The sequence below is a fragment of the Denticeps clupeoides genome, chromosome 14 (assembly GCF_900700375.1).
Source record: "Denticeps clupeoides chromosome 14, fDenClu1.1, whole genome shotgun sequence".
Taxonomy (NCBI): Eukaryota; Metazoa; Chordata; class Actinopteri; order Clupeiformes; family Denticipitidae; genus Denticeps; species Denticeps clupeoides.
This window is the reverse complement of record NC_041720.1, coordinates 18411801-18428262: the sequence shown is the minus strand read 5'-3', so window position 1 is coordinate 18428262 and position 16462 is coordinate 18411801. Positions and strand designations below refer to the sequence as shown.

Here is a 16462-nt window from a genome sequence, read left to right as displayed (position 1 = left end):
AACGCTTTTAGTGTAGGCATGAGGAAGGAAACTGACAAACCCATAGTGTTGTAGTGGTGAATATGAGAAGAAAAGCAGTGTGTGTGTATTATTTCTTTCATCCTGGTTTGAATCAATGGACATATGCTACACTGGCCGTTAACTCTGGAACATATTTTATTGGGATATAAAACGTGGGCTGCAAGCATGAAAACATTCAGCAAAGCAACATGAATCAAGACGTCCCAACGTTCTTACCATACTTTTGACCCCAAAACCTGACAGGCCAGATGGTCTCTTTTTTAAATAAAAAGATGGCAAGTTCTCATTGGAAGCGAGCGCAGATGCTCCTCTGAGCAGTGGCCTGGGACACACTCTGCTGGGACTGCTGGTGGCGGAGCTGCTGTGAATACGGGTCCTCCAAGGACTTGACAAACATGACAGACTTGGGGCCGGTCTTCCACTCTCTCCCACTGTCGTCCACCACAGATGCCTCCACCGTGACTACATGGGTGCCCAGAATGGAAAAGTTCAGTAGGAACTGTGTACTGAAGTAATCATTGTGGGGCTCCACCCTCTGTTCAATTTCATTCGTTTTTGAGTCCAGAGGAATCTGCATATTTATGAAGAAAAATCCTTATTGGTCATTGATATTGAATGAAATTATAGCAGTTGCTGTACAGATAATTACCTTAAATTCAGGCCCTGGCTTGCTCTGCAGTACCGAACTGACATTGAGGCCAACAGCCTGGACCTTCCGGAACAGTCCAGGGGTGGAACCATGTTGGACCACACCTTCTACCTTTAGTGTGAGCTGCTGGTTGTTCTGCACTGTGATTGGCTCGTTTGGTGTCCGTGGTGAAGGTGACAGAGCAAGCTGGTAACAAAACACCAACAACAAAAAAGCCTTACTTCCTGTGATTTGAAACCCAGATTTAAACTGCACTGTGAATATTTTCTGGATGCACTGTAACTATATCTAGAAACAAAGCGATTCCACACACACGGAAAACAATACAGACTCTTGTAGGACCACATTTAATTCCAATTACTATCTGATCACATGTGAAATAAAACTCATATATAGAGTGGCAGGGGTGGCATAGTGGGTAATCAGATGACTGGGAGAAAAAGATGATAGAACCTTTAGACACATGGGCAGTGGTGGCCTGGCGGGTCCCCACACACTGCCTACCTGAAGCATACCTGAATCATTTTAAATCATCATTCCCACCCACCACTGGTTTCTGCCCTTAGCAGAAAAACAAAGACGGACCAATGATTTCCTGACAGTGACTGCATCTCAGTACACATTTTACTCCATCTCAGTGCTGCATTTCATACTGCTGATAAGCACATTTAGCTGAACAGGTTAAAAAATGGTTGTTAAAATCATACCTAACTGGTAGATATACTTCTGTCAAGGTTAATTTTCTGTAAAAGCATTGGTCAAATATGGAGTCCCACAGGGTTTGATTAAAAATAGGTAAACAGCAACTTCATGTTGAATTATAAATAAACTGAAATACTGTTACTTGGGCCGAAAGCCGGCAGAAGGAATCTAGTTAACTTTTCAAACTATACTGTTGGTACCCCCAATCACTATATGTACAGTAGACAGGGGTTTTGGAGTCACAATTGACAGTCACCAGTTCTTTGACAATCACACATGCAATATTTGTAAGACTGCTTTCTTTCACCTCTGTAATACGTCAAATGAAAGATGGACTCATGATGCAGAATGAATCATATACATGCAGAAATTCTACTTATTGGAAGCCTGGTGTCATCTGCCAGGAAACTCAAACCAGTTCAAATTGCTGCTGAAATAAGAAGTGGAACAAAAGATTTTCAACACTTCAGACCGATTATGACCTCACTGGCCTGCCCTACAGAAGACAGTTCTTACTGTTACAGAAAATAATCAAATTCTCAGAGGTGGGTGAGCTAAAGATAATAGTCATACTGTATGCGATTTGGGGCTTAATCAGAAATAAATGTTTTTATCTGTATATATACTAATTTCTAGGGTGACCAGAGATGCGGGTTGTTGAGCTGCTTAAACACTCATCACATCATGGGCATCCTACACGCCGATGCCCACTGCTGGATCGGTTTCCTGCTCACACAATAGTCAAAGTACCGCTAGCACAAGAGGAAGTATTGTTTGTAATGAAAATAAAAATTAAAAAATGAACACTCACTTTAATACTAGTTGATTGCAGCTTCTGGAAGAAATACCTCTGGAATGACAGTGGGACCTTCAGCAGGGCAATGACCGCATCACAGAAACATCCAGTGTGCTGAGCAAGGAGGAGGAGGGGAAAAAATCAATTAAATATGGGGTTTCCTTGTTTTCAGGGATGCACCGATACCGATATCTGGTATCGGCCTCGATACCACATTTACTAAAGTACTCGTTAAAAGTCCCCCGACCCCACGGTCGGAAAAATGTCTATGGTTGAGCGGCGTGTAAGGGGTTAATCACAGGTGCAGAGTGCCTGCACGCCAGGTGGAAAATGTGGGATTCCTGTGTCTCCTCCATGTTCTGGAACCAGGATACGATGTTCCAAGCTGCCGCTACATGACTGACACGGAGCTGCCTAAACTATACGACTCCACAGCCTACTGCAAGCCTGCTCTGCATTTAGTTTCACCACGGATATTTGGACCAGCAGTGTTAGTCCTGTTAATTAGCTAATTAGGATAACCTCCCAGTGGATAGACGCGGTTTAAATTTTTTAAAATAATTATTTATTCTGTAATATGTTGCATACAACATGCTTTTCATTTTAAATAAATGTTGTTAATTCCAAAGTAGTCCGTTGTTTTTTTTGTTAAATTATATTACTAAAGCTGTTACCTGTAAATTTAAATCATGTTTTTATTAAGTACTCTGTATCGGTATCGACGAGTAATGAAATGCAAGTAACCATACTCCAAAAAAGTGGTATCGGTGCACCAAATTATATACAGTAATATATAGTCTACTGTCTAGGGTTCAAATTTTTTTTCGCAATATGAATTTTGTGCCATATTGAACATCCCTAGTGGGAACATTATGCATGCATTTCATTCCAGAGCATGGTTTCATTTTTCTGATTCATTTGCAACTCGCTGCACACACACTGAACAACTGGAAATAGTGACGTTAGGAACTGGGAAAAGTCAGAATGTAAAACAGAGACAATACATGTTTCAAAATGTAAAAGATGCATGTTAAGAAATCAGGTGATGTATTTACAAAGTAAGAGACCGGTGGGTGCTTTCTGCTGAGAGACTCCACTTCCTCTAGCACGTGGTTGAAGACGGACATCATCTGCCGATCATATTCGCTCTCAGCCTGCGCCATCCCCAGGCCTCCATAGTCTTGGAAACTACAACACAAAACTCCACCTCAGTGCTGAGGCCTTCATATCACCATCATACCTTTTACTGGTTAAACTGGGCAGTGAAGAACATCCCACTAAATAAATTTATTCTAAAATTAAAGGTTTGTATTTCATCTCAAACAGTATGATTATACAAATATACAACAGAAATGCCCAGGCTCAGGGAATCCCGTTACCTCACAATGTCTGTAAGCATAAATTCAGGGTAACAGCGGTGTGGAGCAAAACCTCACCTGGCTGTGTGGGGGTCGAGTATCAGGGCTTCAATGACATGAGACACAAGCAGACAGCTCTGCTGCTGACTGGGGACACGTTAAGGGTGTTGTAGGAGCTGCTTTCCAGGTTTTCAGATAAAACCACTACATCACTAGATTCTGAAATCACTGTCATCAGTTCAGGATAATGGCCAAACAGATTTTATTACCCCACTTACAACCATTGTGTCCCTGAGCTTCTCCAGGGGGACTGTTTTACAGTGATACAGTAGCATATTCAGGATTTATTACTTATCCAGAGTGCCTTCCAATCAGTAGATACAGGCACAAACATAACCAGCAGTTGAAGAGCATCCAAATGAATGGAAGAAATGACGAAGGATACAGCTCAACATTCCGCAGGGTAGCAGGGTCCGCATCGAATGACGACTGATAGAGGTCAGCATAACGTGCAGCCAAGCTCCTAAAGTCATCCATAGACACCTTCATCTGAAAGTAGAGAACAAATCCACCAAGGAAGTGGGTAAAAAGAAAATTAAAAGATGGTTCACTTTGAATACAGTTGGGTCCAAAAGTTTTCAGAATGACACCAATACAGTTTTTCAAGTTTGCTGCTTGTGTTTTTATTATGGCAACTTGCATATACTCCAGAATGTTATGAAAAGTGATCAGATGAACTGCAATGTCCCTCTTTACCAAAAAAACATTTCCACTGCATTTCAGCCCTGCCATAAAAGGACCTGCTGAGATTATTTCAGTGATCCTCTGGTTAACACCGGTGAGTGTTGAGGAGCACAAGGCAGGAGATCATTCTGTCAAGCTGATTAAGTTAGAATAGCAGACTTGATGCTTTAAAAGGAGGGTGATGCTTGAAATCCTTGTTCTTCCAAGGAAGTAGGTGTAGTCATCATTGTGTTGGATAAAAAGGGCTTCACAGGCAAGGGATATTGCTGCTACTAAGATTGCACCCAAGTAATCCAAAACTTCAAGGAGAGAGGAGTTCAAGTGTTGTGAAGAAGGCTTCAGGGTGCCCAAGAAATTCCAGCAAGCGTCAGGACAGTCTCCAAAAGATGATCCAGATGATCAGTATCTGGGTGCCACCAGTGCAGAGCTTGCTCAGGAATGGCAGCAGGCAGGTGTGAGGGCATCTGCATGGCCAGTGAAATTATGGAGGATGACCTGGACAGCAAAAAAAGCCACTTCTCTCCAAGAATAACAATTGGCAAAAAGTACAGGGATTGGAATGCTGAGGACCGGGGTTAAGTCAGTTTCTCCGATGAAGCCCCTTTCCGATTGTTTGGGACATCTGGAAAAATGATTGATTGTCTGAAGAAGTAAAGGTGAGCGCTACCATCAGTCCTGTCTCATGCCAGTAAAGCATCCTGTGACCGTTCATGTGTGGGGCTGCTTCTCATCCAAGGGAGTGGGGCTCACTCACAATTTTACCCCAGAACCCAGCCATGAATAAAGAATGGAACCAAAACATCCTGCAACAGCAACTTTTCCCAACCATCCAAGAACAGTTTGGTGAAGAACAATGCCTTTTCCAGCGTGATGGAGCACCGTGTCATAAGTCCAAAGTGAGAACTAAGTGGCTCTGGGTACAAAACATTGAAATTTTCGGTCCCTGGCCAGGAAACTCCCTGGACCTTAATCCAATTGAGAACTTGTGGTCAAACTTCAAGAGGTGGACAAACAAGACTGATTATGAAGGAATTGGCCATCAGTCAGGATTTGGCCCAGAAGTTGATTGACAGCATGCCAGGGCGAAATTGTAGAGGTCTTATTATTGTAGAGGGGGGGAAAAGAGGGTCAACACTGCAAACATTGACTCTTTCCATAAACTTGATGTAATTGTTAATAAACGTCTTTGAAACTTCTAATTATACTTTACTACCACCACAAAAACAACTGACAAAAGATCTAAAAACAGAAGCAGCAAACTTTTGAAAACCAGTTTTTGTATCATTCTCAAAACCTTTGGCCAAAACTGTAAATGGTACAAGTAATAGTAATATAAAAAAGAAAGTGAACCACCATTTCCAAAATGAACTGATTAAATCAGTTAATCAACTGTACATATGGTCGAATACTAAGTTGCAATCATTTTTACTGCTAATCTTTCTTGTTGAAGAGCAGAGATAAACAGAAGCCTCGCCCATTTCTTTCCACAATGGTCACTCAGGTGCTTGATCCTCATCTTTAGACAAAACTAATAGTGAATTACAGTAGTCTAAATTATGTTCACCACCATTGCCATGCTCCTTCCACTGGCTTCCCATCCTCCAGCACATGACTGGTCCCACGACTCATGGAAGAAGCTGGGAGTCATGGCTACGACTCATGCCGTATGAACTGCCTGAATATGCTCGTATGTAAGGCATGTAATGTGAAGGTACCTGCATGGATATGCGTCCGCAGCGCTGCAGCTCGTTGCCAGAGCTGAGTGCGATGGTGGTCGCTATTGCGGGGGGTGGGCTGGTCTTTAGACTGTTGCAGGTGCAGATAAGTTGACCGAGAGCCTGCAGGGTGTCGATGCGCAGCTTCACAAACTCGCACTGGAAGGTCAGTGGGCTTAGAGGTGTACTGGCTGCCTATATGACCCAACACACACACAAAAAGACAAAAAAATTATTCATAGCAAGCCATTCAGTCAGCCTTCTTTTCATGGTTTAACAGAAGAATTTGGACAACACTGTGCAAAATTAAAACAAAACCCCTCTTCATCTGAGATTAAATATAACATGAAACACTGATCCAACATTTTACTGCAGAATTTCCTTCTTTTCATGAACAGATATGATCATGATGTGTGTCGAAAGAGACTGTTTTCCTGTTGTTCTCTGAGCTGCAGTACAATATTATCTGTACACTAATTTGTAGGAGATCATGCATTAGTTTACAGAGTTGGGGGAGTAGGGTGGAAGTAGCCTAGTGGGTAACACACTTGCCTCTGAACCAGAAGACCCGGGTTCGAATCCCACTTACTACCATTGTGTCCCTGAGCAAGACACTTAACCCTAAGTTGCTCCAGGGAGACTGTCCCTGTAACTACTGATTGTAAGTCTCTCTGGATAAGGGCGTCTGGTAAATGCTGTAAATGAGACAGCCCCCCCGTCCTTCCACTACACATCTCAACAGTTTTCTTCAAAATCAAAAGACATTATTAGCATTAATTATTATCAGTTATTATTTGAGTGTCCCTTCCTGAACAATTTCCTTTTCTCAACTGCCTAAAACCTTTGCACAGTAATGTATGTTTTATTCCCACTGACTGTGAGAGAAGCCACGCCCTTCTGGTAGTACTTCAGCGCCTCGGCAATGGCACTCATGGCGCCGCTGTAATCTCCGTCCGCCAGGCCAGCCAGGCACTTCTCTGCCTGGGAGAACTCCTTCAGACTGTTCAGCCAGAAGTAAAAGTGTTCAGATGCCACGCGGGTCCGCAGGCTTTGGTACAGCTCACTGGAGAACTCATGGCAGCCCTGGAAACCGCAGGAATAAAGAATTCATTGGAAAGGAAAAGCAAAATGTAATTATTACACTGAAACTGTACCTGATTACACCGGACTACAGCTATGAGTTGCTAACAATGAACTGAGAACATGCACTTTGTTCTCGACTCCATGCCTTTTCTGAGCTCATGCTGATTAATAATACATGCTATTTTATATAAATAGTTGGTACAACTATGTGCAGACATCTCTTCCACCTCTTATGCACCAACTGGCCTAAATTCAATAATTCGGTTAGTGCTGCACGATTAATCTAATCGCAATCGTAATCGCGATGTCAGTCTGTGCGATTACATGAACGCAAAAAGCTGCGATTTAAATGATTAGTACATGGATTGGATCGGCAACATATCCGATCCATTCTCTCAAAGTTTGCGAGCTGACTGAAGTCTCACTTCAGTTGGATGTGACGTGTTTGGTCACATGACTTTCGATTCGGAGACATATGGTTAGACGCCACATGACTCGCCGCGTCGTACGTCAACGTCGCCGCCATATTGCGAGAGGCTCTGCTGTGGCGTGAAGCATGGTGTTAGTAGCCTAGTGGGTAACACACTTGCCTATGAACCAGAAGACCCGGGTTCGAATCCCACTTGCTACCATTGTGTCCCTGAGCAAGACACTTAACCCTAAGTTGCTCCAGGGAGACTGTCCCTGCAACTACTGATTGTAAGTCGCTCTGGATAAGGGCATCTGAAAAATGCTGTAAATGTAAATATACATGTCTATGGAGAGAAGTGCATAAAAATGCCTCACTCTCGTGCTGCTTGGGGCTGTACAAACCGCTGTCCACTCCAAACCAGATCCCGGGGGATTACATTTAATAGGTAAGGCTGGACAATTGTTTTGAATATATTTGGCCATTATAAAATCCTGTTTTATAAGTGTTAACCTTAGCTAAGCTAGCGAAGCTATGCATTCCTGTGTTCAAGTCAGCCTCCAAACATTGTTCTTAGCTGTTTAGTTAACTTTTCTCAAACTTTGAAGGTTTCCTAAAGAAATTCACCTCTGTTTATAAATCTTAACCTTAGCTAAGCTAGCAAAGCTATGCATCCCTGTGTTCAAGTCAGCCTCCAAACAACGTTTTGGTTAAACGTAAGAACTATAATACGGGATTTTATAATGGCCAAATATAATCAAAACAGTTGTTTAGCCTTAACAGGGTTTGTCATTCGACAGTAATGTAAAGAGTTTTTTGTGATTTATTTAATTTTGTAGAATATTGTATTTTGAAAGCACTGGGCATTTCAAGTTGTTATAAGTAGTTTGTATGTTTCACTTTGAAATTAAACATTTCACTATTAGTATGCGACTTTTCATTGATATACAAGCAAGTGTCCTTTATCATATCACAATCGCATATCGCAATTTTGATCTCAATAATTGCAATATGTCTTTTTCCCCAAATCGTGCAGCCCTACATTCGGTCATAACATACTGCCTATTTTTGCTCTTATTTATTTATGATGATGATTTTATGATTAAATGATTGGACTGTCCAGCACTGTTGTCTATTTCTTGTTATATTTGCATTGACTGCATACATGAAGTGTACATAGCATAGTCTGTGTGAATAACTGAATTTCATCTTACACAATACAGTCAGTGATTTATATTTAACTATAAAGTGCTGAGCCAAGTTGAAGACAGGCTGATGCTGAGGGACCAACCATACGAGATGCCTGCCGGGCAATGCAGTACACAGTCCAGCCATCGGCCACATTCTCCAGCTGCTGCTGAATCACAGCCTTCACCTCTGGGGACAGCCGCGATGGGCTGGCCACAAACACAACTGTTGCCAAGGAAACCTGCCGAGGAAGAGGAGCCCAGTTAGGAGAAATCAGTGCTGTAAAGAACTGAACTTTTAAAAAAGTTAAACTGCACAAAAAGGGACCGGGTTGCTGAAAGTTTGTCAGCCTAGGGGGTAACACACCCAGAGACTAGTGCTGCACGATTTATCTAATCATTACATGATTACATGAACGCAAAAAGCTGTGATTTAAATGATTAGTACATGGATTGGATCGGCAACATATCCGATCCATTCTCTCAAAGTTTGCGAGCTGACTGAAGTCTCACTTCAGTCGGATGTGACGTGTTTGGTCACATGACTTTCGATTTGGAGACATATGGTTAGACGCCGCATGACGCACAGCATCGTACGTCAATGTCGCTGCCATATTGCGAGAGGCTCTGCTGTGGCGTGAATCATATACATGTCTATGGTGAGAAGTGCATAAAAATGGTTCACTCTTGTGCTGCTTGGGGCTGTACAAATCGCCAGATTCCGGGGATTACATTTCATAGGTAAGGCTGGACAATTGTTTTGAATATATTTGGACATTATAAAATCCCGTTTTATAAGTCTTAACCTTAGCTAAGCTAGTGAAGCTATGCATTCCTGTGTTCAAGTCAGCCTCCAAACAACGTTTTGGCTAAACGTAGGCATTAACTATTTAGACTGTTCTTAGCTGTTTAGTTAACTTTTCTCAAACTTTTATAATGGCCAAATATAATCAAAACAGTTGTTTAGCCTTACCTGGGTTTGTCGTTCGACAGTAACGTAAAGAGTTTTTTGTGATTATTTAATTCTGTCCCTGTAACTACTGACTAAGTCGCTTTGGATAAGGGCATCTGGTAACTGCTGTAAATTGTAGATACTTTATTGATATCAGTAATAATGTATTTGAGGTCCTATCTGAATTAAAAAGTAAATAATTGTAAATACAATTACACTTATGCTGCACTAATTGAAAGAATGATTAAATCTACCACAATAAATTCACATTCTTTCCATATTTTTTTGTGATTGTCAGTTTGAGAGCATTGGACTGAAACCTGATAAGATCCATTCTTGTTTTACTAATATATAAAGCAAACTAACATGTGTGAACAAGACAAAAATCGAAAAATATAAAAACAGACATGCATTTTAGAGGCAATGAAAATAAGATATAGCGCAGCAAACACACCGACTGGCGAGCCCTAGTGAAAAATACTCTAAACACTCACCAACAGCTCCTGCTGCTTGTCGCTGGTGGACTGGCCGGCGATGTGGTAGAGCTCCACCAGATCTCCCAGCATGCCCTCTCCCAGCACCGGCAGATGGGTCGCTATTGCAGCCAGGGTGTGGCACATCAGCACACGGGCGGGGTCGCAGGCCGAGCGCAGCTGACAGAGCAGGAAGTCCACTGAGGATTGGCTGAGGTGAGGCCGACTCTTTAACAGCTTTACCAGCGAGGTCAGCGCCGTCTGAGAGGGACAGAGAGACATTCTGACCGTGTCCTGACTGTCACCTCCAACCCTGCCAGGGCTCAGGCCTACCTTGAGGGTCGCTTGTGACATGACACTGTCATCTTGGCTACAGAGCATCAGCAAAGACTCCAACGCCACGACAGCATCCTGCTCTAGCTGCTTAACATCTGGGGAAAATGAGGAGGCGAAAAAGTAGTTCACATTGTAACTCTTGATAAGGTAAGATAATTGGGCATGGCACCAGACACTACGCAAGTACACACTACACAGATCAAGTGACATAGATCATGGCCAGGCCCAGGGATTATATTAATAGAGAAGAGAAGATTTTTCAAGAGACGATTTTAAAGTGTTGAAAACAAAAATCTCAAGCGCAAGAATTTTAGGACCAATTTGTGAAGACTCCAATAAAGGAAAACTGGAAAAAAATGGAACAAGGAAGACACAAGACCAGGATGCACTATGTGGAAAATATTACACATAGTGCAGGTTCATTCCAGGTTCATGACTTAAAATCCCCAACTCTATGTCTCCAAACTCCAAACTAACATCACCAAGTGGTCAGATGGTCAACAAACGGCCTGAAGTGCAAAAGGGCCATGTGGAGGTTAAATGGCCGCTGTATTGCTGTAGGAGGGGTTCCGCTGTCAGTGTCTAGTATATACATGGTTTGTGCAGTTTAAGGAAGCCAAATGTTTGCATGTGGTTTCCTATTGCCCATTTTTCGGGGAGGAAGCGCACCCTCCATTTACGAAGTGCTGCTTGCCTAGTAATCTAGCTGTGTAACGAAATGTGAAACTGTTTCGTTCTGTAACTTGTTCCATGCCTCTGTATGTCTAGGTACAATCAGAAGAGTGGAAATACATGCAGGTTAATAGAGGACCAATCTCAATGCTAAACCACTAATTCCTCGCTGATTTGGGTTCTGGTGTTGGTCTTTACAGCAATGGCCTTGTTCAGCAGAACAATGGTTCAGGAATAACAAAATAAGCTTGAGAGGTTGCATTGGCGTGGAAAACAAGTCTGATCCATGAAGTTGCCACCTTACAACAGATCTGCTAGTGATGGCATGGTGACAGATGCCACAGCAGATACCTTCAAAGGTCTAGTAAGAGTCCAGGTCTTGAAGGATCAGGGATGTTTTTGCTGATCTAAGCTGCCAGGTGATCAAGATAGCTTGGTACACAAGGCCAGCAGATTTGATCTTCCATATTGGACTGAACTAAAATTTGAATATACAACAAGTGCTCATTTACATACAAACAATAATCTGTATCAGAAAACGATGCTGTAAATGCCTTTCTGGGCGGAGTTAAAGTGCCCTTCATTACTGCTACAGTTATTGCCATTTTCATGAGAGTTTTATTTGGTACAGACCTTTCTCTGAACAGGAAATGGTAATGTTAACCAGAATTTTTGCCCCATGGGCAGCCACTGACAAGTTGCTATGGTAACAGCAGTCTTGTGCCAACTTAACCAGGTCAGTCAGTCGAGGAGGAAGTGTAGATCCACCTGGGAAATATGAAGAAAAATGCATTAATATGCTTCTTTTTGTACTTTGTATACACACATTACACAATACGTCCATAGCATTAATTAAGCATTAACGCTCACATTTCTTTAGTAAGTAGTGTTTAAATTTCCTTAACCAATTACCAAAAAAAAAAGGAAAGACATAGTTGTCCCTGGTTTTATGACATACACACTCTACCTCATATGCTCAGAACATATCTTACAACAAATATTACATTTATATTAAAGCAGCAACTTATTTTACTGCTTTTTAGTGCTGTCTATCTGCTTTGTTATCTACTTGTAGATTTGACGTTACTCTTGTTACTCCTGCACTCCTGTCTGTTTGTACTTTATGTTGCCGGTTTGTCGATGTCGCATTCGGTTACTTTATGTCGCTATGTAACTTTGTAATACCAGATTCCACTATGTACTGTGAAATGACAATAGAGCTCAACTTGAACTTGTTGAGCTTGGTACCTGCTCCAGGGCTGAAGTAATGACTGATGGTGATGGTGGCTGAGAGGGTGGAGAGAACCGACAGCATGCTCTGCTTCAGGCTGTTGTATGGGCTGGCCAGAGCACATTCACACAAGGTCTATACACAAAATCACATTCCCAAAAAGATATTAAAATCAGTCCTGACTGGTAGCTGCCTGTAGCCACTGTTGAGGACACCGTGTATGTACCTGTGTGTTGTCTTGGGTCCACAGATGAGGGGCTTTAACTGCCAGCAGCTTCAGGTCCTGTACAGCGAGCCTCTTCACAGCCTTCCTGGGGTCCTCCCTCAGATACTGCAGGAGCAGCTGGATCTGCAGGGCAGTGCAAAGTCAGTCTTTCTAAAGCAGTATTATAATGACTGAAAGCAGCCAATCAAATCCCATAACTAATACTGATACCTGCGCTCCAGATACTACTGTGAGGAGAAAAAAAAAAGATTTATGCACAGTACACTGAAGTGAAACTGAAGTGAGTCATTGTGAAACACTGCAGTACAGCACATGGTGACACAACGAAATGTGTCCTGTGCATTTAACCCATCACCCTTGGTGAGGAGTGGGCAGCCATGACAGGCGCCCGGGGAGCAGTGTGTGGGGACGGTGCGTTGCTTAGTGGCACCTCGGGATTTGAACCGGCAACTTTCTGATTACGGGGCGGCTTCCTTAACTGCTAGGCCACCACTGCCCTCACTGAATCTTCATGTGGTGCTCCAGGACCAGTCAAGAAAAAAAAATTAATTAATACATTTCCACTTACAGGAGTAGGGCAGAATATTGCTCAAAAAATCTATACAATACTGCGTGCAGAAAAAACATTGCGGCCAATGGATCCAAACCTCCAACTTATCGTATACATATATGCTCATAAAAAAATAATTTAAAACGTAGGTTCTAAAATGGTAACTCCCATAAAGCAGGTCACAATAATTTTATTAAGCAGGGTGACCAGACATTTTGCTCCAACAGGGCAGTGCAGCAGTCATGGCAATATTCTCTCACCTCATCATTCAAGGCGTAGCTCAGAATATGTGTACATTCTCATCTTTTTTACTTCAACTTGATACGATTTCTGAACTGTTAAAGCTCTGATATTTACATTTCAGCATTTATCAGACATATACATGTCATCAGATATAGACATGTTTAACATTATTTCCTTTTTTTTTTCATTTTAACTGCATTTACGTGAGCTCACAACAAATGAGCTGTGCTACCTGTAGATGTGAACAGCGATCACTTCCATTTTATTTACACATTTCATTTTCTGAACTGTCTGAAAAGTCTAAAATCGGCACGTGTGTTACGTTACGTGAGACCGCCAGTCACCTGGAGTTTGCCACGCACCTGCTTAGGTATGTCGATGAGTGAAGAGGCAGCCAGCTGGGAGAAGGTGTGCAGGGTGACAATGACCATGGGTGTGGAAGGGTAGGAGGACACCAGCTCCTGCAGGAGCTCCCGGCTGCTGGACGCCAGGGCCGCGTTGTGGTGCATGTGCTGCAGCACGGGGATCAGCTTCAACTTCAGCTCCACCGGAGTGTCCAGCTCTGACCCACAGAGAGCAGGTGATTAAATGTCTGACACATTCAGTGGCAGGGAATTTACAGAATTCTGCCTTTTTTTCTCTACTAATCACAGATTGGTCACAACCATTCAGAGGTTTAGGGTCATTTAGAAAAGTCATTAAGAAAGTCTGAAATAATAATGTAGTTGAACATTACTCTAATTAGTGAAAAGTGTTTTCTAATAATCAACAGAGATTTTAAAGTGCAGACTTTAAACTGTGTTAACAAACACAGTGTTCCATGAGAACTGATAATGGGTCATTTCCAGCTACAACAGCCATTTACAACATGAGCAGTGTGTTTTTTTAATGCATCAAACGATTGTTTCCAATACAAAATGGGGGACAATTAGACATTTAAACTGAAGTCTTGTTGTCACAGTAAAAATCGGAACACCTTAATGTTATTGATAACAGATTACAATTTGTTACCTTGAATCATTTCACTGATTTTATTACAAATGCCTGCTGCAAAATCTCTGCAAAAAAAAAAAAAAGTATGAAAATTACATTAAAGGCAGCTCATTCCTACCCTGACAATTCACACTGGTTTCTTAAACCAACAATGGTCTCAACTCACTTTGACTGGGCACAAAAACTGGCAGCAGCAAATATAGCTGCTTCTACTTCGACATTATCATGAGAGTCCAGGCTCTGGCGGATGCTGTGATGGGCATTCTTCCTCTCGGGAATAATGGATGCCAGGCTGCCAAGCATTCTTCAAAAAAGCATGACAAAAAGGGGATTAAAGACATGTTTCAAATCAGACCATGTCTGATCTCATCTCTAGAAACAAAAATGCACATTCTTTTCAAATACTTTTAACACTACAGTGTGTCACTGTTGTCAGATTAAAGACTGCTTAACTAGGATTATAGAGAACGTAATGGATTGGAATGTAAAGTGATCTGTGATGACATTCAAGGTCCTGAATATGTCAAATGGACCATAGAACCTGCAGATTCATCAGCCCACCCAAACTGACCAACATCTAAAAAAAATATCTTTGTAACATCATGTTCAGGCCCCTCCGACACCGCTCGGTGGCACCTCAGACTGTCCAGGACTGATCATTTTTATTCGTTGCATCCTGTTATTCCTAACACGGTAGCCAGCATGAGCAATATCCCACATACTACCACTGTTCCTAAGCAAAACTGAGTTACATGGCTACAGCTGCATATATTATAAATAAATAAATAAATATCATGTAATGAACAGGCATTATAGACAATTACCGGAGGGTAATGGCTCTGGCCACTGGATCATTGCTGTGAATGACGGAGAAGACCCGTTTGACAAACTCATCCACGTTAAGGATTTTCTCCAAGTGCTTCTCACTCTGCTGTGTGACTTTCAGTACGCAGAGACGCAGGAAATTGTTTCTAATTGTGCATTAAAAAAGAATAAAAACACAGATAAAAACAACACACTGGTTGGTTTTAGATGAGTTGGGGAAAATCATGTCATATGACAAAGCACCTACCCAAGTCTAAATATATCTGCCAGCTTTAAGAAGGCGGAGTTGATGAGAATGGGAAATGGGTATTTCTGAAAGAGTTTGGGGAAGAGAACCACAGCTTCACACTGTTCTCCAATTTTTCCAGACCTCAATCCTGTCAACAACAAAGAAAATAATTATTCAATTATATATAAGTAAGATCATGCAGATGAACAGTGGTTCACATTTTTTAGCAGACCCCACATGTGACCTACTGTTCAAGTCATTTAGAAATGTGCTTGGGTTCCCATGAAGAAAAAACAAAATGGGTTTCAATAGAAACTAAATAATAGAAATATAGAATAACAAATAATCATTAACGAATAATGATGTTTGTCAGTGGTGGCCTAGCATGTAAGGCAGTGCCGATTATGGGCCCACGCTGCCGATTATGGGCCCACTTAACTACCCACTAGGCCACCTCTCTACATGTATACAGATATTTGATTATTAACAGCTCCCATATACAACCTGAACCATTTCATGCTTATTTAATGTTTCCCATGCAAAGAAACTTTTTATTATGCTTCCCAGCTCCATTGGAATAATTTTAAACACTGAAATGCATTAAAAAAATTTATATTAAAAAAAGAATACAAGGATTATCTTTGACAGAACAGGCTCACCAGACATTTTCCAGACCCGTGAAAATGTCAAGACAAATGACAACTTATAATTAATGGTGCCAGTTTATAATTTGCATGCAGTTTCAGCGTGAAGTGAGAGTTTTATGATGAGAAATATAAACCAGAGAGTTATGAATTATATCAACCAGATGCAACATCAGCGGGGCTGCAGGGACGCACCTTTGTCCAGCTCCATAAGAGCCGAATTGGCGTCCAGTTCCTGCTCCCCATAGCCCGTTTCCGACAGGAACGAGCGCGCTGTCGACAGCGACATTCTTTAAGAATAAGAACGAGACTTATTTAATCAAATCCCTCCGTTTTATCGCATTACAGACAAACAATTGCGCCATTAGAAGCGCGGTCAGTAGAAAGACGGAAGTGACGTCATAAACGTGCGCTGCCTTATGAC

The 16462-nt window shown here is 41.9% G+C and overlaps 1 protein-coding gene across 2 annotated transcripts; it reads right to left on the bottom strand.

Annotated features, from left to right (window-relative positions):
• Positions 1-143: 143 nt before the first annotated feature.
• On the bottom strand, positions 144-16433 carry ints7 (integrator complex subunit 7). Of its 2 annotated transcripts, none has more exons than XM_029002321.1 (20): positions 16234-16433; positions 15413-15542; positions 15165-15311; positions 14507-14644; positions 14359-14405; positions 13710-13909; positions 12555-12677; positions 12346-12463; positions 11731-11865; positions 10423-10520; positions 10111-10350; positions 8769-8906; positions 6862-7068; positions 5986-6180; positions 3972-4075; positions 3605-3673; positions 3224-3356; positions 2184-2282; positions 671-856; positions 144-592 (listed from the first exon to the last, which is right to left on the bottom strand). In XM_029002321.1, exons 1-20 carry the CDS (start codon positions 16325-16327, stop codon positions 305-307), a joined length of 2889 nt encoding a protein of 962 aa, XP_028858154.1. In that variant the 5' UTR covers positions 16328-16433; the 3' UTR covers positions 144-304. The 2 variants fall into 2 exon arrangements, with proteins under 2 accessions (XP_028858154.1, XP_028858155.1); XM_029002322.1 differs by having other exon boundaries at positions 3236-3356.
• Positions 16434-16462: the final 29 nt, after the last annotated feature.

What these genes read in the sequence shown, in the direction of transcription:
- ints7 (XM_029002321.1), bottom strand. Translation starts at nt 16,327, where the DNA reads ATGTCGCTGTCGACAGCGCGCTCGTTCCTGTCGGAAACGGGCTATGGG. An exon ending in GGACCCAAGACAACACACAG is followed by an intron (nt 12,464 to 12,554) that starts GTACATACACGG and finishes TTTTGTGTATAG; the next exon opens with ACCTTGTGTGAATGTGCTCT. An exon ending in TGTCACAAGCGACCCTCAAG is followed by an intron (nt 10,351 to 10,422) that starts GTAGGCCTGAGC and finishes TGTCCCTCTCAG; the next exon opens with ACGGCGCTGACCTCGCTGGT.